The sequence below is a fragment of the Carcharodon carcharias genome, chromosome 6 (genome assembly GCF_017639515.1).
Source record: "Carcharodon carcharias isolate sCarCar2 chromosome 6, sCarCar2.pri, whole genome shotgun sequence".
Lineage (NCBI taxonomy): Eukaryota > Metazoa > Chordata > Chondrichthyes > Lamniformes > Lamnidae > Carcharodon > Carcharodon carcharias.
The window spans coordinates 145,810,667-145,832,878 of record NC_054472.1 but is presented as its reverse complement, the minus strand read 5'-3'; the positions used below and the strand labels follow the sequence as shown (position 1 = coordinate 145,832,878).

General features: G+C 41.5%; 1 protein-coding gene across 1 annotated transcript in view; it reads right to left on the bottom strand.

The window, feature by feature from the left end:
- ccdc12 (coiled-coil domain containing 12) overlaps positions 1-22,212 on the bottom strand; it is an 83,280-nt gene that overhangs the window by 13,225 nt on the left and 47,843 nt on the right. The window contains exons 2-3 of the mRNA XM_041190477.1: positions 17,778-17,860; positions 1,549-1,628 (exon numbers count right to left, since the gene is read on the bottom strand). Coding sequence (XP_041046411.1) covers positions 1,549-1,628; positions 17,778-17,860 — 163 coding nt within the window. The remainder of the gene's footprint in view (positions 1-1,548; positions 1,629-17,777; positions 17,861-22,212) is intronic.

Here is a 22,212-nt window from a genome sequence, read left to right as displayed (position 1 = left end):
TGCTAAACACATTGGCTAATACAAATACACCAAACCATGGGACCAGTGGCAGACTACCAAGTTGACATTTCCTGGCAAGTTACATGAGGCACTGCCTGTTAGATGGAGGAATCTTATTTATAATTTGCTCCTTAAATCAACAACGTTATTCAACATTGAAGTCAGATGTCATTGATTTATTTTACATGTATTGTATTTAAACACACTTGAACGGAAATACAACCACACCTGATAATGGTTGGTTGGGGAATTCAAATGATTATAATTGAGCTCAGTATGTTAAGCATTTAAAAATCCCCAGTTCCACTTTCTTCACTCCCTCAACTTTACTTGACACAATTATGCATTATGTACTTCTATGATGGATTCTCCCATCGCTTCGATGGATAAGTGTTCGGCAAAAAAACACTCGACGGTCTACTTCGATGTTACCTCATGTGACATTAGACCAAGTCTCGATTTCAAAAACTGATTGCAAATACCATATATGAAATCAGTGTTGGAGGGATGATGGAGGCATTGGCTTTGTGCAGCATTCACTTGTCCTGAAGGCACTTGACTCCATTCTTCTCAAATGTCAAAATCACTTGATGACAGGGACTTCTGCATTTGGGAAAACCAACTTTGGACAGACCAATGTATTGGGATCCAGCTTGCAAGCTCTGAGATTGTCTTTCAGATTGTCTTTATATCTTAGTTTGGGAAGTCCTGTGGTATGGGTTCTCATGCTCAGCTGACTGTAAAGTATTCCTTTGGTATGCTATAAATGTTAAAATACAACTCTGAATATGGGGAATTTAGTTGACTTATCCTTCAGCATAACTTTAGTTTTCCTTATTTAACAAGATATTTTTCCATTGAGCTAATGAGTATAACTCCCTTATTTTGGTATCTAATCATGTTTCACTGTTGTTCCATAAAATTATTTCACCAGTGACATTTTTATTTATAAATTTGCCTTTGTTTCTCTATCATTCTGTATCATTCGTACCAATTAAAAAGGACGATGTATGCAAAGAGGTTTTCCTTTGCAAAACTAATTGTTCCCCCACACTGTTATCAAACTATTAGATTTCTCTGAAACTCAGTAGGCAATGGCTGTCTTTAATTAAGCCTCTCATTACGTGATCCTGAAATGGGCCACTGCTAAGGGTCAGCCCCAGCCCAAAAGTACTTTAATTTGACATACTAGTGAGAAAGCTGAGGAAGAGATATAGATTTAAAGCATTTGGTAGAAAGATTAAAGGGGAGTTGAGGAGCAATTCTTTAAGCAAAAGGATGGTAGGGGTCTGGAACACACTGCCTGAAAGGTAGGTCGAGGCCGAAACACCCACTGTATTAAAAAAGCATTTGGATATACACTTGAAGTACCATATTCTGTAGGGCTACTGACCAAGAGCTGGAAGGCTGATTAAGCCGGGTATCTCTTCCGGCTGGCACTAATACAATGGGTCAAATGGCATCCTTCTGTACCCTTAATCTTTCTATACTTTTACTAAAGAGGATTTCAGGGGTTAGTACATGGGTTGCTTCACACACGTTACTAACCTGAGGCTGGCTTGGCTTTGGGCACTTGTCGTTCTTTCAGTTCTTTATCTTCTGGGGCATAGTTACGGAGTTTTAATTCTCTGGAAGAGAAATACAAAAAAATATTTCAAAATGAAAAGAAGATTTTACAACATTGTAGACTTTAAAAAAATAGAAATTATCATTCACAAATTTTTGGTTTCAGCTATCTGACTGGATCAAGGGAGCAGCCTTGGCTCAGTGATAGCAATCTCTCCTGAGTCAGAAGGTTGTGGGCTTAAATTTCACATGAGATACTGGAGCACCTAATTCAAGCTGATACTTCAGTGCAACACAGAGTGCTGTACTGTCAGATAAGACAATAAATTGAGGATTTTCAGATAAAATGTTAAACTGAGGACTTGCCTGCTCACTCAGGATGATATAAAGTATCCCATAGTACTGTTTAAGAAAGAGCATGGGAGTTCTCTAAGTGTATTAGCCAATATTTATCCTTCAAAAATGTCACTAAACAGACTGCCTGGTCATTTATCTAATCGCCATTTGTTGGACCTTAAAGTGTGCAAACTGGCTGCTACATTTTCAACAATGTGCTACGAAACTTCAAAATGTAATTCATTGGCTGTGATGCAGTTTGGGGCATTCTAAGGGTGTGATTTGTGCAATATCAATGCACCATGGTACAGGAAGCCATTAAAGTTGGGGGAGCAAAAAGTAATGTAGTGGTAGCAGGGGACAGTATAGTGAAGGGGATTGTAATAAACTTGGAGACTGAAGGATGGGTTTCTTGTCAGAAACAGTGAGCCTTACTAACAGACTTCAGAGAGGGCGGCATGCTTGTTCCTAGACCAAGGCTAAAAAGCTCCACCCCTAAGACTCCCTGCACTTAGGGCTGATTGGTCTATAGTCACATGATTCCCATAACAGTAAGAAATGGTTCAACTCACAATCATTACATTCCTCCCCTTACTTTTGTTTTATCCTCTAATTTACAAAACATATTAACCCTTATTATATACAATTATATACAGTTCATGCCATTATAAATTTAGTCTTTGAGGAGGTTTTCGAATTCGGGTAGAGGAACGCAACTCTACACCTGGAGGTTCTTCCATTGGATCTACTTGTACAGGAACTGCAGCTTCGGAGACATTCTTAAACACTGGCAGTTAGAATTATTTACTTCAGCAGAGATATCAGGTATGTCTATTCTTTGTCGATCTGGTAACTCAGGTGTCGAAATTTCAACTTCAATTTCAGGTGGATTAACTGGTTGTTGAAGGGTTTCTCAACTTCTGAGATGATCCACGTGTTTCCTAACAATACTGTTTTTCACTTCTACCTGATAAGTTAACAGCCTTGTTTCAGAGACGATTGTTCTGGGGCCCATCTCGGGACAAAAACCGTCTCTCCCACAATAAACTCTCAGCCTTTACTGTGAACGTCATGATTTAATTTCTGACTCCCCTGGTTTCTCTCCGCCTTCCCCTCTAAATTAGGGAATACTTGACTCAATCCCGTACGACGTCGACACTTCAATAACAATTTTGAAGGTGTTAAGCCAGTGGTCATGTGAGTTGTGTGATAGCTGAACAGGAACCTTGAAATTCGTGTTTCTAATGCTCCTTCTAATAAGTTTCTTCATTCCTGTATTAAAGGTACTTTCTGCCAAGCCGTTAGACAAGAGATGGTATGGTGCTGTTCTGACATGTTTAATCCTATTTAGGTTCACGAATCATTGGAATTCAGTGCTAATGAAACCAATACCATTGTTAGACACAATAACTTTAGGTAAACCAAGAACACAAACTCTGGTGCAGTTTTTCAATGGTTGCAGACGAAGTGGGTGATCTCAATTAAAACACATCCACCCATTTGGAATTTGCGTCAATAATCACAAGAAACATGGTACCTAGAAATGGTCCTACATAGTCTATATGTAGTCTAACCCAGGGTGGACCAATCCACTCCCACGGCTGCAGCTGAGCTGAAATAGGCAACTTCTGCTGTCGCTGGCACTGGGGACCTTTCACCATTTTTTCTATGTCACTGTCTATACCTGGCCACCAGTTATAACTTCATGCAAGCACCTTCATTTTCGAAATACTAGGATGCGTACTATGCCATTTTTCTAATAATGGTTCTCTTCCAAGTCACTCACCATCCTGACTTGGAAACAGAACGCCGTTCCTTCACTGTCGCTGGGTCAAAACCCTGGAACTCCCTTCCTAACAGCACTGTAGAAGTACCTACACCACATGGACTGCAGCAGTTCCAGAAGGCAGCTCACCACCACCTTCTCAAGTGTAACTAGGGATGGGCGATAAATGCTGGCCCAGTCAGCGAAGACCACATCCCATGAATGAATAAAAAAAAACTTACAAACATTACAGGGATTGACACAGTTCTCTGCAGCAAAGAGCGAGAGACCAGGCAGCTGTGTTGCCTGTTCGGTGTTAGAGTTCGGGACATCTGCTCAGGGCTGGAGAGGAACCTATAGCAGGAGGAGGAGGATCCAGTTGTTGTGGTCCATGTTGGTACCAATAACATCGATAGAACTAGGAAAGCGGTACAGCATAGAGGGTATGAGAAGTTAGGCACTAAATTAAATAGCAGAACCTTAAAAGTAATAATCTCTGGATTATTAACTAAGCCACATGCAAATTGGCATAGGGTACATAAAAATAGAGAGATGAATGAATGGTTCAAAGACTGGTGTGGGAGAAGTAGATTCTGGGTCATGGGGCACTGGCACCAGTACTGGTGAAAAGTGGAGGCTCTAACGTTGGGATGGTCTACACCTGAACTGTGCTGGGGCCAGTGTTCTCACAAGCTGTATAACTAGGGAAGTAGAGAGGGTTTTAAGCTAAATAATGGGGCCAAGGGTTCAAATTTGGGAAGATGTGGTAAATAAAAACGTAGAGACAAGGCAAGAGAGAAAGGTGTTAATGTGAGAAATGATAAACAGACCACGACATGAAGGAACAAAGTACAGGAAGTACAAATCCAAGAGTAAATCAGCAGATAAGGCTAGTGGTTACAAAAGTAATAAAAAAAGAAAAAACTAAAAACTCTATACCTGAATGCACGTGGCATTCAAAATAAATGGGTGAACTGATAGCGTAATTAGAAATAAATAAGTATGAGGTGATAGCCATTACAGAGATATGGCTGCAAGATGATAGATTGGGACCTGAATATTGAAGGGTACATGATATTTAGGAAGGACAGGAAGCTCAGGAAAGGTGGAAGGTTGACTCTGTTAATTAATGATGGTTTTAGCACAATAGAGAGGGATGACCTAAGTTCAGGAAATCAGGATGTAGAAGCGGTGTGGGTAGAAGTGAAAAAATCAAAGGCAAGAAGTCACTTGTGGGAATGGTGTATAGGCCCCCTAACAGTAACTAACAATAACCTAACAGTAGGATGGAGTATAAAGGAAGAAATAATGGGCACCTGTCAGAAAGGTACACCAATAATCATAAGGATTTTAATTTACATATAGGCTGGAAAAATCAGGTGACCAATGGTAGCCTAGGCGGGAAATTCATAGAATGTTTTTGGGCTAGTTTCTTAGAACAGCACATTCTGGCACCAACCAAAGAGCAGGCTATGCTAGACCTGGTATTGTACAATGAGATAGGATTAATTAATGACCTCATAGTGAAGGCGCCCTTAGTTAACAGTGATCATAATATGATTGAATTTTATATTCAGTTTGAGGGAAAAAAGAGTGGGTCTAAGATAGTATTTTAAACTTATATAAGGGCAATTATGAGGGCATGAAAGCAGAGCTAGCTAAAGTGAACTGGCAAATGAGGTTAATAGATAGGTCAATAGAGAAGCCGTGGTGGACATTTAAGGGGATTTTTCAGAATAGATATTTCCCAATGAGGAAGAAAAATCCAAGGGGATAAGGAAGAAAAAATTAGAGTATGAAAGAAAGCTAACTAGAAATATAAATCCAGAAGATTGGACAGAATATAAGGAACAGCAAAGAATGACTAAAAGACTAATAAGGAGGGAAAAATTAGAGTATGAGAGAAAGCTAGCCAGAAATATAAAAACAGATAGTAAGAGTTTCTATAAATATTTTAAAAAGGAGAGTTAACAAAGTGAGCGTTGGTCCTATAGAAAGTGTGTCTGGGGAATTAATAATGGAAAATAAGGAGATGACAGGTGAATTGAACAGGGATTTTGCATCGGTCTTCACAATAGAGGATACAAGAAACTTCCCAGAAATAGCTGTAAATCAGGAAATGGAAGAGAGGGAGGAACTCAGCAAAATTACAATCACCAAGGAAGGGGCACTGAGCAAATTGTTGGAGTTGCAAGGTGACAAGTCCCCTGGTCCTGAAGGACTTCATCCTGGGGTCTTAAAAGTAGCTAATGTGATAGTTGATGCGTTGGTTTGAATTTTCCAGAACTTTTCTAGATTCGGCTAAGGTTCTATGAGAGTGGAAATCAGCGAATGTAACTCCTTTATTCAAAATTTTGAGAGGGAGACAGAACACAGAAAACTACAGGCCAGTTAGCTTAACATGTGTCCTAGGGAAAATGTTAAAAGCTATTGAAAGACACTATAGCAGGGCACTTGAAAAAATTCAGGGTAATCAGCCAGAATCAACATGGTTTTGTGAAAGGGAAATCATGTTTAACCAATTCATTGGAGTTCTTTGAAGAAGTAACATATGCTCTGGATAAAAGGGAATGGCTGTATGTACTGTATTTAGATTTCCAGAAGGCATTTGATAAGGTGCCACATTATTGCCAAAAATAAAAGCTCATGGTGTGGGGGGTAACATATTGACATAGAAGCTTGGCTAGCTTACAGAGGGTGGCATAAATGGGTCTTTTTCTGGTTGGCAATATATAACAAGTGGTGTGCCACAGGGAGCGGTGCTGGGGCCCCAACTTTTAACAATTTATATAAATGACTTGGACGATGGGACCGAAGGTATGGTTGCTAAATTTGCTGAAGACACAAAGATAGGTAGAATAGTAAGATGTGAAGGGGTCACAAGGAAGCTAGAAAGGGATATAGATAGGTTAAGTGAGTGGGCAAAAACCTGGCAAATGGAGTATAATGTGGGAAAGTGTGAAATTGTCTATTTTGGCAGGAAAAATAAACAAGCATATTCTCTAAATGGAGACAGATTGGAGAACTCTGAGATGCAAAGGGATCTAGGTGTCCTAGTGCAAAAATCGCAAAAGGCTAGTATGCACGTACAGCAAGTAATCAGGAAAGCTAATAGAATGTCGTCATTTGTTGTGAGGGGAATTGAACACAAAAGTAGGGCAGTCATGCTTCAGTTATACGGGGCATTAATGAAACCACATCTGGAGGAGGCCATAAGACGTAGGAGCAGAAGTAGGCTATTTGGCCCATTAAGTCTGCTCCGTCATTCAATGAGATCATGGTTGATCTGATAATCCTTAACTCTACTTTCCTGCCTTTTCCCCCCATAACCCTTGATTCCCTTACTGATTAAAAATGTCTATCTCAGCCTTACATATACTTAACGTCCCAGCCTTTATAGCCCTCTGGGTAAAGAATTCCCCACATCTGGGGTACTGTGTACAATATTGGTCTCCTTATTTAAGGAAAGATGTAAATATGTTGGAAGAATTTAGAGAAGATTTACTAAATTAATACCTGGATTGGGCAGGTTGTCTTATGAGGAAGGTTGGGCAGGCTACGCTTGTATATGCTGGAGTTTAGAAGAGTAAGAGGTGACTTGATTGAAACATACAAGATCCTGAGGGGTCTTGAGAGGGTCGATGTGGACAGGATGTTTCCTCTTGTAGGAGAATCTAGTATTGGGGCCACTGTTTAAAAATAAGAGGTCGCCCATTTAGGACAGAGATGAGCAGAAATATTTTTTCCCAGAGAGTCGTGAGTCTTTGGAATTCTCTTCAAAAGGCAGTGGAAACAGAGTCCTTGAATATTTTAAAGGCAGAGGTCGATAGATTCTTGATAAGCAAAGGGGTGAAAGATTATCGCGGGTAGGTGGGAATGTGGAGTTGAGGTTGAAATCGCATCATCCATGATCTTATTGAATGACAGAGCAGGGTCAAAGGGCCAAGTGGCCTACTCCTGCTCCTAATTCATATGTTCATAAGTTCTATCTTAGGAAAGGACTTTTCCTCAGCAACTATCTCCAGCTCCGATTTATTCTGGAGGGATTCCAACCGAAATTCCAGCCATGATTACAAATGTCTCAAACATATTCAGCATTCCTCAAGCCACTGCTCTCACCACACCTATGCTCAACGGCATGTGCACAATTTCAACCCCTCACTTCACCAGCACCAACTCACTCTCTGAAGGTCATGAAATCAAAAGAAAGAAGATAGAACAAGTGATTAGTGGCATATATTTCATTGCAAGAAGTTTAGTGAATGAAGCAGTTGAATTGAGGGCTGAGGTAAACACTTGGAAGTATGATCATAGAGCGTAGAATGGTTATAATACGGAAGGAGGCCAGTAGGCTCATCGTATCCATGCCAGGTCTCTGTGAGAGCATCTCACCTAGTACCACTTCCCCTGCTTTTTCCCCATAGCCTTGCAAGTGTTTTCTCTTCAGATAATTGTCCAAACCTCTTTTGAAAGTCACAATTGAATTTGTATCCACCACACTCTCAGGCAGTACATTCCAGATCTTAACCACTCACAGTGTAAAAAAACATTTTCCTCAGGCTGCCATTGCTTCTTTTTGCCAATAATGACTTTAAATCTGTGCCCTCTGGTTCTTGATCCTTCCACCACTAGTTTCTCCCTATCTACTCTGTCCAGACCCCTTGTGATTTTGAATACCTCTATTAAATCTCCTCTTCTCCAAGAAGAACAGTCCCAGCTTCTCCAATCTATCTATATAATGGAAGTCCCTCAGCACTGGAACCATTCTTGTGAATCTTTTCTGCACCCCTTCTAATGCCTTCATATCCTCCCTAAAGTGCTGTGCCCAGAACTTGACATAATTCTTCAGCTAATGTTGAATCAGTGTTTTATACAGGTTTATCATAATTAGCTTGCTTTTGTACTCTCTGCCCTTACATATAAAGCCCAGGATCCCATTTGTTTTATTAATCACTTTCTCAACCTGCTCTGCCACTTCCAAAGATTTGTGCACATACACCCCTGGGTCCCTCTGCTCCTGCAACCTCTTTAGAATTGTACACTTTAGGTTATATTGCTATGATACGTTATCCTGATATGATATCTTTAACAGCGAGTAGGGACAAAAGGATCATTCTCAGGTTGGCAGGCTGAGAGTAATGGGGTACCGCAAAGATCAGTGCTTGGATCCCAACTATTCGCACTCTATATCAATGATTTGGAAACGTAATATTTCCAAGTTTGCTGATAACACAAAACTTGGTGGGAATGTGAGTTATGAGGAAGTTGCTTAAAGTTGTTGAAAAGTTCAGAAGCACATGGACAGTAACAGTAGGGGATTTCAACTACACTGATAGTAACTTGGATAAATTCATTGTAAATGTACAGAGGGCATAGAATTCTTAAAATGTATTCAGGAAAACTTTTTTTAGCAAGCACTTAGCAAGCCCAACAAAAGCAGCAGCAGTTCAGGACTTAATTTTAGGGAATGAATCAGAGTAGATGGAAGGTAAATCAGTGAGAAAGCATTTTAGTGGTAGCGATCATAGGTTTAGAGTAGTTATGGAAAAGGATAAAGATAGACCAAGAGTAAAAACCAATTTTACTAAGTTGAGATGTGAATTGGCATGTGAAGTAGAAACAGCTACTTGAAGGTAATTCAGTGTTAGAGCAGTAGGAGGCACTCAAGGATAATTTAAAGTGGGTTCAGATATGTTCCTGCAAAGGATGAGGATGGGACTCAAATCTAGACAGCCCTAGATGTCAAGAAGTATACAGAATAGGAAAAGGCAAAAAAAGAGAAAGCTTATGTCAGGTGCCAATAATTTAACACTGTAGAAAGCCTAGAGGATTATAGGAAATGCAGGTTTGAAATTAAAAAGGAAATTAGGAAAGCAAAAGAGTGCATGAAAAAATACTGGCCAGTAAAATCAAGGAAAACTCAAAGATATTTTATAAATGCATTAAGGGCAGGAGAAAATCTAAGATAGGGGTAGGGTAAAATAGAGACCAAAAAGGTAAATTGCATGTGGAGGCTCAATACATGGACATGGTGCTTGATCAATACTTTGCACTTGGTTTCACAAGACAGGGTAAAAGAGACATCGTAGTTAAAGATGAGTAGAGTGGGATATTGGATAGGATGAACATTGTGAGGGAGAAAACATTATTTCGTATCCTTGAAAGTGGGTATCTCAGCAGGTCCAGATGAAATGTATCCCAGACTGCTAAGGGAGCAACAGAAAAAACAGTGGAGGTTCTGACCGTCATTTTCCAATCCTCTCTGGCGACAGGGTGTTGACAAAAAACTGGAGGATTATGAATGTTGTTCTGTTGTTTAAGAAGGGAGGAAGGATTAGCCTGAGCAATTACAAGCCAGTCAGCCTAAACTTGTGTTGGGCAAATTCATGCAATGATGATGCAATGGTGTTGGGCAAATTATTGCAATGCAACAATTAATGAGGAACAGAAGGACATGAAAAACTGTCATTTAGACTGTCAAGGATTAATCAGGGATTTGTTAAGGGAAGGTTGTGTCTGACCAACTTAACTGAATAGTTTGAGGACATATCAAGGAGGGCTGATGAGGGTAGTGCATTTGATGTAGTGTCCCCATATAGGATTTTAGCAAGGCTCTTGACAAAGTCCCACATGGCAAACTGATAGCAAATTAAAAACTCATGAAATCCAAGGAAAGTGCCAAGTTGGATCCAAAATTGGCTCAGTGGCAGGAAGCAAAGGATTATTGTTGAGGAATGTTTTTGTGCCTGGTAGGCTGCTTCCAATGGGGTGCCACAGAATTCAGTAACGGGTTCCTTGCAGTTCATGGCATGTGAAGGCTGTCCTAGAACAAGTCTTATTTAATTTAGACTTACCCGGTACACGTAGGGGTCATGTGGTTTGATAATGAGAAAGAAAACTGCAGACAGCAGAAATATATCAATGGAATTCAATCTGGAGAAATGTGAGGCAATGCATTTAGGAACAGCAAGCATGGCACGAGAATACACAACAAATAGCAGGATGCTGAGAAGTGTAAAGGAATAGAAGGACTTTTAAGTGTATGTATACAGATCCCTGAAGGTAACAGGATAGGTAGATAAGGTAAAAACAAAAAAACTGCGGATGCTGGAAATCCAAAACAAAAACAGAATTACCTGGAAAAACAGGGTCATGAGGACTCGAAACGTCAACTCCTTTCTTCTCCGCCGATGCTGCCAGACCTGCTGAGTTTTTCCAGGTAATTCTGTTTTTGTTTAGGTAGATAAGGTGATCGATAAACATACAGGACACAGTATGTTCTTTTTTCTTGGGCCAAGGCCTACAGTAAAAGAGCAGGGAGGTTTTGCTAGAACTATATAAAATCCAAGTTAGACAACAGCTAAAGAAGTGTTTACATTTCTGGTCACAGCATTACAGGAAGGATAAGATTGGACTAGAGAGGGCATAGAAGAGGTTTATGAGGATGGTGCCAAGAATGGAGAATTTTGGCAATGAGGAAAGATTAGAGAGGCTGGGATTGTTTTCTTTGGAGCAAAGCAGACTGAGGAGAGATTTAATTCAGATACATAAAATTATGAGGTGTCAAGATATAGTGGATAGAAAAGCCTATTTCTGTTATCAGAAACATCCATAATCATAGATTTAAAGTAGTTGATGGAAGTCATGACCACATGACAGGGTGGCTGGAAGAAGCAGAAACTCTCATTTAATTAAAACAACTTGAGATATGTACTTGAACAACCAAAGCCTAAAAGTTACAAACCAAGAGCTGCAAGGTCAGATTAGGCTGGATAGCTCTTTATCAGCCAGCATAAACAAAGTGAGCCGAATGATCTCCTCCTCTTTCCACGTTTCTAGACATCCAATTCCTTTTTGAAAGTTACAATTGAAACTGCTTCCACCGCCTTTTCAATCAATGCATTCCAGATCATGACAACTCAATGTGCAATTCTCATTTACTCTCTGAAGTAGAGTTATGATTAGATCAAATGTGTTCTGTGGCCTTTTTAAGTCATGGATGCCTCAATAGGTTCACCACTCAGTCCTTTCACCCACTATTGTTAACACCTCTCTGTAGCTTAGGTATCTAATCCAAAGAGAGTTATTCTAGGACAACCTTCAAATATCTGCTCTAGCTCCCCACCTTGCTCCATAGATAAATAGGGAAGGCATGACCTTTAAAACATTATCAAAGCACCAAAGGTCATTGATAAACAGGAGTTTTACATGCTGCCAAAAGGCTGCCCAACATCAGGCTGATTTTATTGGCAGTTCGGGCTGATGTGTATAACCAATCAATGCGGCCTGTATACACAAAGGTCTATGAGTGAAGTATCCTCATCTAGGAACCAGTACAAAGAGAGAGAGTGCAAGGCCACCCACCATCAGCCTGATGCAAGGGAGGAAAACAAAGTACTGCAAGTGTTGGAAAGCTGAAATAATAACAGAAAATGCTAGAAAAATTGTGTCTGTGGAGGGGGAGGTTGAGGGGGAGCAGGCCAAGAGAGGGTGGCTGGGGCGCAGGGCGATAGGCAGCGCAGAGAAAGAGTGGGAGAGATTGGGAGAGAGAGAGATAGTGGGAGAGAGAGATAGTGGGAGAGAGAGATAGTGGGAGAGAGAGATAGTGGGAGAGAGAGGGAGTGGGAGAGAGAGGGGGAGTGGGAGAGAGTGGGGGAGTGGGAGAGAGTGGGGGAGTGGGAGAGAGTGGGGGAGTGAGAGAGAGTGGGGGAGTGAGAGAGAGTGGGGGAGTGAGAGAGAGTGGGGGAGTGAGAGAGAGTGGGGGAGTGAGAGAGAGTGGGGGAGTGAGAGAGAGTGGGGGAGAGAGAGAGTGGGGGAGAGAGAGAGTGGGGGAGAGAGTGGGAGGAGCGGCAGCCTGTAGGCGGGCGAGCAAGGCAGTGAGAGAGAGAGAGAGCACAAAGCAGTGAGACAGAACAAGAGGCGGAGAGAGAGAGAGAGGCAGAGAGAGGGAAAGAGAGAGGGAGAAAGAGAGAGAGAGAGAAGGACAGCGAACGAGCTCATTTTGTTTCAAATTGCTGCCCTTTCATCAGAATGGCAGATCTAAGAGGATGCTGCAACTGTGCAGTAAGACAGCTAACAGGGACTCTCAATCAATGCAGTCAGGTCCCCCACATCAGTGTAATCAGATAGCTAAAAGAATCCGATATCAGCAGTCAACTATCAAAAGGTGACTCTGCAGTAGTGCAGTCACAGTGCCTAACAATTTACTGAAGACTCTGTGCTTCCCGCCTGCCGGCATGCCATCATCTTGATCAGCTTTCATCATGCCCGGCTGTTTGTCACAGTCTTTTCATATTTAGTCAGGTGTTTAACTTAGGGCCACAATGAGTCTGACACACAAAGTCAGACATCAGAGGAGCTGCAGCTCAGCTAAGTTAGAATCACAACGGTGAAGGAGAGTGCTGCGGCTAGCTTGGGGGTTAAGATACATGGCTGGGACAAAGGATTGAAAGACTCAGTCTTCATTTAGTTCTTTGCTGTCCAAACCTTGAATGCAAGTACAACTCAAATGCCATTTTCCCAGCTAAAATCCTGCAACAAAATGAGTTGGAAGAACACACCAACAGCTCCCTGATTTAGAGTTCCTGGCCTATCTGCAAAACCTCCCATTTCTGTTCTCTGAACCAGAATAATAGATGTAGATGCCTTCTCCTGAAGTGCAAGCTAAAATTAATGCTCCTTGCAACAGTGACTGTGCTGCATTAAAACTGACTTTAATTTTGCTGCTTTCTCCCCTTTTGCTCCCTGATAAGGTGGCTCAGAGAAGCGATTAACAAGGTTCACATTCAGTTAAAGCGCGCAGCCCGCGCAGGCACACAGGCAAAGCCCGCAGCCCGCGCGTACACACACAGGCAAAGCCCGCACCCCGCGCGTACACACACAGGCAAAGCCCGCACCCCGCGCGTACACACACAGGCAAAGCCCGCACCCCACGCGTACACACACAGGCAAAGCCCGCACCCCGCGCGTACACACACAGGCAAAGCCCGCACCCCACACGTACACACAGGCAAAGCCCGCACCCTGCGCGTACACACAGGGACAGCCCACACTCTGCATGTACACACAGGGACAGCCTGCATGTACACACAGGGAAAGCCCACACCCTGCATGTACACACAGGTGAAGCCCGCACCCAGAGAGTGCACTCAGGGAAAGCCCACAACCAGTGTGTACACACAGGGAAAGCCCGCATCCACTGTATATATAGTGGAGATTTGCATACTGTAACCCTGTACTGAACAAGAACATCGCACAGCAACAGCATTAATCTATTATCGTCCTCTCTTCTACTTTGAAACGTCAGGTCACTCACTGAAGCAAAGTCAAAATGGCACAAGCATCTGGCACCATCCCAACCTGCAAGTCACCAGAATATCGAATGGAATAGGGCAATACAACGGAGTCTGATACTTTCCTCACCCAACATCCGCCTTACACACACACTTTCTAGCTGTGGTCATTCGATAGTGATCGGAAATGAATACCTTGTTGTTCTCTCCCTTCCCTATCACAAGACACTGAGGCCACTGAAGCATTCCTATTATGGAAAGCAGTACAACGTCACAGTGCATAGGTTCCATGTGTATGCTACAGAATATTTGTCACTTGAGGGCAGCAGATATCACATCAATGTCTCTAACCGATTAACTGAATTGTACAACCAGCTGAAGGTACCCGAAACACACCCCGGCACCTGAAGGGACAGGTTAATATTATAAAATTTCTAGCACTATAATCTTGGGGAAATAACTAATTTGGCAAAATAAATGACACAATAGGATTAGGGATACTGCCAAAGATTCCTACCAACTATGGGCAGAAGAGAAGAAAACATCACCCCCCTCACCAAGAATGAGACTGGCCCAAGGCAGTGCTGTAGAAGAGGGCGTCTAACCAGGTAGACCAAGTTTATCAGAGATCTGATCTGTGAGGTCTGTGGTTTTTCTCCCTATGAAAGGTGTGTAATGGAATTGCTTAAGGTCTCTAAAGACAATAACTTTAAAGGTAGTAACTTTGTACAGATCAATCTTCCTTCGCAGCTGCCTTTATCATTACTGCCAGCATATTACTGAGTTCTTTTCTCTTCCACTTTGCACGGATGTGTCAACTCTCTTTTTGATGAATTTGAGTGCACACTCGTCTTTAGAGACCTTTAGCAATTCCACCCCAGTCCTTGGGCACATAATCTAACCTGACAGTCCAGCACAGCGGTGCTGGCTCTTCTGATGTGACATTAGGCTGAGGTTCTGCCTGCCTGTTCAGGGTGGCATTAGGATCCCATGACGCTTTTCGAAGAGCAGGGAGTATTGCCGGTGTTATGGCTGATAATCCTCCATTGAATAGCATCTAAACACAGTCAGCTCATTGATGACAAAAATCTTGTCATCCCCAAAATGCTTGTCACATTTATTCAACCGTCCCTGTGCTTCTAAAGTAATTGAAAATTCATTGCAAATGCAACAGGTCTCAAGAAGATTCAGAGGGGTGCAGGAAGGTGCTATAAAAGTCTTGTTTCCACAGAGCTATTACGTATTTGCTATTATATTCTGCTTTTATTTCAGATTTTCTATAAATTTGGCTTCCACTTCCTGATGTACTTTTCCTCAAATTCTAGACTATTTCAAAAATTGCATAGAGTTAGGTTGTGATTTTAAAAAAATGCTTTTAATGTATTTTTCAATGGGGCTAAAGAATTGTGTTGAACCATACTTACAGTTTTAACTATAGTTAACTAACTTCAAACAACATTTTGATTCCAGGACTCAGTAGAGACCCACAATCTAAAGTTCTACTTGGAGGCAACTCTTTGATTTATCCAAACGGCTGTGATTTAACTTGGCAAGTAGCTGAGCCAGGCAGAAAGGGAAGATCATGGGCTCAATCGCTATCCTGTCCTAAGACAACTTTTTATCATTCATGGGAATGTGGGCGTTGCATTTATTACACATCTATAATTACCCTCAAGAAGATGGTGGGAACTGACTTCTTGAACCATTTTGGCACTTGGCACTAAGGGTCTGTGCATTCAGAAAAGAGAGGGGAAAATTGCAGCAGTAAACCAGGGTATTGTTTTAAAATTGTTGCGAGCATCAATTTCCATTATCTCCCCATCTCTCCCCGAGACCACAAGGCTGTTGTTTTTCTTTGGCTCCTTAGTCTAAAGCAGTTCTCCAATATCACAGACAATGGTTGACTGAATCTTGAGCTTTGGCAGTTAGGGAGGGCATCAGTGCCAAGCCTGATAGATAGATACCTGCCAGACATCAACATGTAGACATACAGACAGCATATGACTTGGAACAGGAACCATGGGCAATATCCCTCTGCCTGACTGGGTGGCACTGGAATTAATTATGCTGATCTGGCTAAGGTTAGTTAACTCAATGCAGTTAAGTGAAACAGCACCTTGCATTTAAAAGCAAGATCCAATTTGCCCTCCCAAATAGACATAAATATCCCACTGCACTATCTCAAAGAATAGCAAGGAGGTTTTCCCAGTGTACTTGCCAACATTTATCCCTCAGCTAACATCACTAATTTTTTTTTTAATTCATTCACGGGATGTGGGCTTCTTGGGCTGGGTCAGCATTTACTGCCCATCCCTAATTGCCCTTGAGAAGGTGGTGGTGAGCTGCCTTCTTGAACTGCTGCAGTCCATGTGGTGTAGATACACCCACAGTACTGTTAGGAAGAGAGTTCCAGGATTTTGACCCAGCAACAGTGAATGAACGGCGATATATTTCCAAGTCAAGATGGTGAGTGACTTGGAGGGGAACTTGCAGGCGGTGGTGTTCCCATGTATCCGCTGCCTTTGTCCTTTTAGGTGGTAGTGGTCGTGGGTTTGGAAGGTGCTGTCTAAGGAGCCTTGGTGAATTCCAAGCCCACTAATGTGGGCTTGTATCTCATTGTTATTTGTGAGAACTTGTGTGTAAAATTACATTGGTTGTAAAGCACTTTGGGACATCCTGAGGTCATGAATAGCACCATGTAAATGCAAGTCCTCTTTTTTTTTATTGCTCTTAGCTACACACAAAAGGGGGCTGTGACATCCTGCCAGATTACAGTACATTCAATTCTTTGAATAGACCGTCGCAAAATTGTGGGGCAAGGATTAGTGGAAATGTTCTGTGGTAAAACCAAACTGATACTAAAAGAGTGAGAGATAACTCCCTAGGCACTTAACTCTTTAAAACCAGGATGCACTTCATCAAATGGAAAAGTGAAGTTGAGGTAGAAGTTCAACCATGTTCTAATTAAAAGTGGTACAGGCTTGAAGGGTCATATGATCTACGCCTGCTCCTATTTCTCACGTTCTTGTTCTTTTTCATCATTTCAAAGCTGTGGAACAGTCACCACTTAAACACAGCTTTCTGATTTAAGGTTAAAACACCAAGAAACTTCATAGGTTGCAAAGGAGAAAAAACAGATACACAAGTTAAAGTGGCACTGAACAGTAGCATTCTCTCATTGAAAGGCAATGGAGGTGTGAAATGAAAACATCACCCAGAATGAAGTTTGGCAAACTTTGAAGGGATTAAATGAGAGGATTAGTTAATTAAGTCAGAAGAAAGAAGCAAAGCCCAGGAAATTCTTCATTAAGTTGTGAGATAAATTGCCCGGGAAGGAAATTGAAGCCAATGATCTAAATGGGTTCAGGAGACAATTGGATACATTTCTGGAGCAAGAAGGGGCTGGGGAATGGTGGGCAGCTGGACTCCACCTGAGAAAAGAAAGGTTTTGTTGAGGTTATTGACTTATCACATTCCTCAAAATCTTTTCAGAAAATCTACAAAGGCTTTCTGGCAGCCCGCTGGGAAAGAAAATAAAACAAACACCAATAAACATGTAGCAAAAGAGTTCTTGAAAATAGTTTGAGTCAAACCCGTTACACATGAAGCACAACAACAAGTAGTGATAAGCGGTGAAGAATGAAGCACACACAAAACTTCAACTCTTCATGGTCTGAAGATTCTCCAGACACGTGACTAATGGTCACACAAAACCAATTTACATATTTGGAACTGCAGAACCATATCAGTCAGTGTGAAAAAGGAAAGGAAAATTAGCGGAGAAATTACATTGAGATAGTCAGTAACAATCTGCTCACCTGTGTTTTACCTCCTCATCATCCTTATCCTCATCCTCTCTAAGCTGTTTATTCTCTGGCTCCCCTTCATCTTGGTTTCGGTTCTGCAGGCCAAAAATGTAAAAAGAAAATTGGTTCATAATGTCTGCATTTCACTACTAATCTCACATATACTGTAATGTTCTACCAGATTACTGTACATTCAGTTCTTCGAATAGATTTTACATTTAATTTAGGTGAAAAATGCATTGTTTGGTATCAGGGTTAATTTGTGGTTTCTGCTAAATTATACGACCTCAACCAGATAAGTGTTTGAATCTTCAAATGCTTTTGAACTTTACTCTCATGTTTCTCAAACTCCAAGTACACCATTTTACATGGGCTTCCTCCTTCTTGCATCCTCAGTACACTGAAACAAAGTCATCATACCATAAAATCCTAGAATGGTTACAGAATAGGAGGCCGCCATTCGGCGCCATTCATGTACACATGACTCTCTGCAAGTGCAACTCACTTAGTCCCACTTTCCCCCACAAATGTTCTCCCTTCAGATAATTATCCAATTCTCTTTTGAAGGCCTCGACCACGGTCTCAGGCAGCATATTCTGGATCCTAACCACTGCTGCGTAAAAATAGTTCACGTCACTGTTGCATCTTTTGCCAATCACCTTTCTCTGCAAGACCTCAGAACTGCAGAGTTCCTCATCTTCCCCTCAGCCCTCCTGCAAACCCAAAACCAAAAGCTTTCAAAACCCAAACTTGGCATCAACTGATCATTACATCCCCACTTACATCATCTAATTTTTTCAATCCTTCCTCCATCTAGACTGATTGGGCAGACACAGCTTAGTTGAGAGCATTCTAAGATGTGAGTCTGATTGTTATGAGTTCAAGCCTCCTTTGTTTCAAGTTCAATACTCCTTTGCTGAACAGAAAACGTAGGCCTGCAAATCAGCGCAACCAATAGTAGACTGCAGTCTGTTACTCACTTACATGTATCCATTTTGATATAAAGAAACTACTCATGCTCCCTGATTTGATTTAGCTTGTAACTCACTCGTCAATGCCTATTATTTCAAATAAAAACCACCTAAACCCATTGATTAGATTCCAGCTTTTAATTCACTCCTAGATCTCTGTCATTCAAAATTGAAAGAAAGATGCAGAAGTTACAACAGTCAAACGAGTTATTTGGCCGAACCAGTCTGTGTTGACATTTATCTGATATGCGAAGTCAGTATAGGCTTTTTCACTTTTAGCAATCTGAAATATTGTACAGAAAGATGCTCTCAGGGCCTTTTCTGGAACCAATGTTATATTTGGCATTTGGACTTTCTGATGAATGAATTATTTTTGTTCAAAGAAGTCTTTCACTTTATCTTTATTCTCAGGTGCATTGTTGTGAGGTGTCACATTAGTTATGTAGGTTTCATTGCTTTGTTAGATAAAATCTGTAAGTATACAACACATTGTGGCTATTGATCACGAGTTCCATAAATCCGAATTCTAGAGACTCTCTTACTTCCTTTTCTTTAACTGTTTCTTGCTGCTGGGCTCAACACTGTCCACAGCTTCAGCTGAAGTATTTCCAATAGTACGAAGTACTTACAGAATTGTTACGGTGCAGAAGGAGGCTATTTGGCCCACTGTGTCTGCACCAGCTCTCTAAATGTGCAACTCACCTTGTGCCATTCCCCTGCCTTCTCCCTGTAACCCCACGTTCTTCCTTTTCAGATAACAGTCTAATTCCATTTTGAATGCTTCAATTAAACTTGCCTTCACCACACTATCAGGCAATGCATTCCAAACCCATAACCATTCACTGCATAAAAGTTTTTCCTTATATCACTTTTGTCTCTTTTACTAATTACTTTAAATATGTGTGCTCTCATTCTCAATCTGAGATCTAGAAAAAAGTCTCCCCCCTCGAACAACGCTGAACTCACCTATACCCATCACCAGCCTTGGCAGCTGTGGGTCTACCTACTGACTTTCATGCTGCTCAGCGCTTCTTGATGTGTGTTACCCTCCCACTCTGTGATGCACGTGCACACTGCACTCTTTGTATCAAGCCACCTCCAGCTACAACAGACCGCACGGGAAGTTGCTATGGACCCCCGTTTGAAAATCACTTATTTAGAAGGCCAAGAAAAATAGCTGCTAGGGAAACCAAGTATCCCTGTAAGTCCCACCTTCCTAACTTGGACATATATAACCATTCTTTTAAAGGCACTGGGTCATAATTCTGCAACTCCAGACTCAACAAGAATTTTGGGAGTACATTCACTATCTGGCGTGCCGTGGTTTTAGAAGGCAGTTCACCACCACCTTCTCAAAGGTAATAATGATGGTCAATAAATGCAGCCTTACCAATAACCCCCAGGCTTTAAATTATTTTTTCAACTTAATTTTTAAGGGCACAGTTCACTTAATGCAAGAAACATCATAAAGTGAATACATTATTCATTTAAATACAAGGAGTTGTTGTTTCATAACAACACTTTATCATCTTTCTTTAAGCTAGGCAGCCAGTAGAGATCTCAACTGTTAATACCCCATGGTTCACAATCTGAGGCAGTTTTTTTAAATCAGCAATTCCTTTAATACCTTTTAAAAAAGGCAAGTTAAACAAAAAAAAAGTAGGAACACTCAGCAATTCATTAGTACAGAACCATACAGACCCATGGAGATCCCAAATTGAGTCCCTGTACTCCACTAAGTCACCTTATCGCAGGCAGGAAAACTGGCAATGTTCCCACAAAGGACCTCAAAAGGACTTCAGTATCATGTTAATACAAACAGGATTCAAGTGCCTTCCTCCTTGTCCAGGGATCTCTGCTGGACAGTACATGTGTACGGGATCAGCTTTGAAGTTATTATTTCCTACATGGCTGAATAGCCTGTCGATACTCATTGTTATCGATTTACTCAACCGTACCCTCACCTCCATATCTGATGTCCTAGTTGTTAGGAAACAGAGATAGTTTAACTAGGTTATTTTGGTTTGATTTGTATTTCTGTAACTGTGATAAGAAAAAGTCAAGTTGAGTTTTAATTTCACTTTAAAAGGTGCCTACATATCCAATGAGAGTTTACGACTGTAAGAGAAGTTAAGTAAACACAAGAGTACAAAAACTGGGCTGTTGCCTAGCAACAGGGGTCCAGAGAGGTAGGTCCCTCCAACAGACACACAGAAGAAGCTAAAACAGCAGTTTTTGAGTTCAGTTTTGAAGACAGCTGCCAAGCAAAGCAGGCTAGAAGAGGTAAATAGCCAGTCCCAAGCTAAAGTTGGTTAAAAGTAGCTGCCAGGGAGAGACTTGAGCGAAGGGAACAGATGACGAGCCCCAAGCTAAGGAAGAAAGTCCCCAAGAATCCAAGAGAGTGGAACAGGAGACAGTCCCGAGCAGACCTAGTCAAAAGAGGGAAAGGAAGCTGGTGAGCGGCGCCAAACTTCAAATTTAAAGCTTCAAGCTGCAGGAAGCAGAGTCAAAGCGATATAAAGGTTTGTGAGAAGTCAGAGGATCCAAAGAGGCAACTGAAGGTCTGCAGCTATTTGCTATGGGCATGTGAAACAGTGATGTACTGTTGACATTTGAGTCAATGAGAGAGAGTGCGTGGAAGAAAGCTCGAACACATATGGTGACCCAGAGGAGAGGAACATCGGAAGGAGAGTTTGAAACCCTGGAGGTGAACCCTTGTGGAAGGTGTCTGAGAGAAAGCATCGATTTGGGAGAAGATTCCAAAGTGAGTTCTTGAAGGGTAGAGATTGGAAATGCTCCTGTGAAAGGCAGAGTTCAGTGAGACTTGTTGGCTAACAGTGTGACAAGTGTCTGGAGGGAGTTGATGAGAGATCTATAGCATCTGGTTGAGGTGAAATCTGTCATTTGATTTCAGAGTGTGGTGTGTCTGACCACAGACTGCCAATTGGTTTACATGGACTATGTGCATACATTGAACATTAGTGTATAAGATAACTTTTGTAATTTGTGCTATCCTTAAAAATCTGTATACATCTGTAAAGGTACAGTTATTGGTGAAGGAGTATTGTAATACAGATCATTTTTTCTTGTTTAATAAATGTTTTATGCTTTTGTTAAAAGTTCTTTAGCTGACTCTGGTGACACTGCTCAGTAGCCCCTCTCCACATACCTAAATAAACAAATAAAATCAATCAAGCTGGGTTCTTCCCTGGGATCAGGCTTGCACAACGGTAACCTCAACTGGGGATCATAACATAGTTTCAATAAAACCAGTACTCTCTCTTTCACCCTAGTCGTTCCCCCAGAACAGTCCTCATTTCCACTCACTTAAGTGCAAGAGATGCAGACTGGAAAGGACATGGCACACAACTGGTTTAGCCATCCACCGCCAGATCTGGCTAGTCCACTTAAAGCACTTTTGGGTCCTACTCTCCTTTGTTAAAACTGCACATTATTCCAGGATCATCCTGGGATGC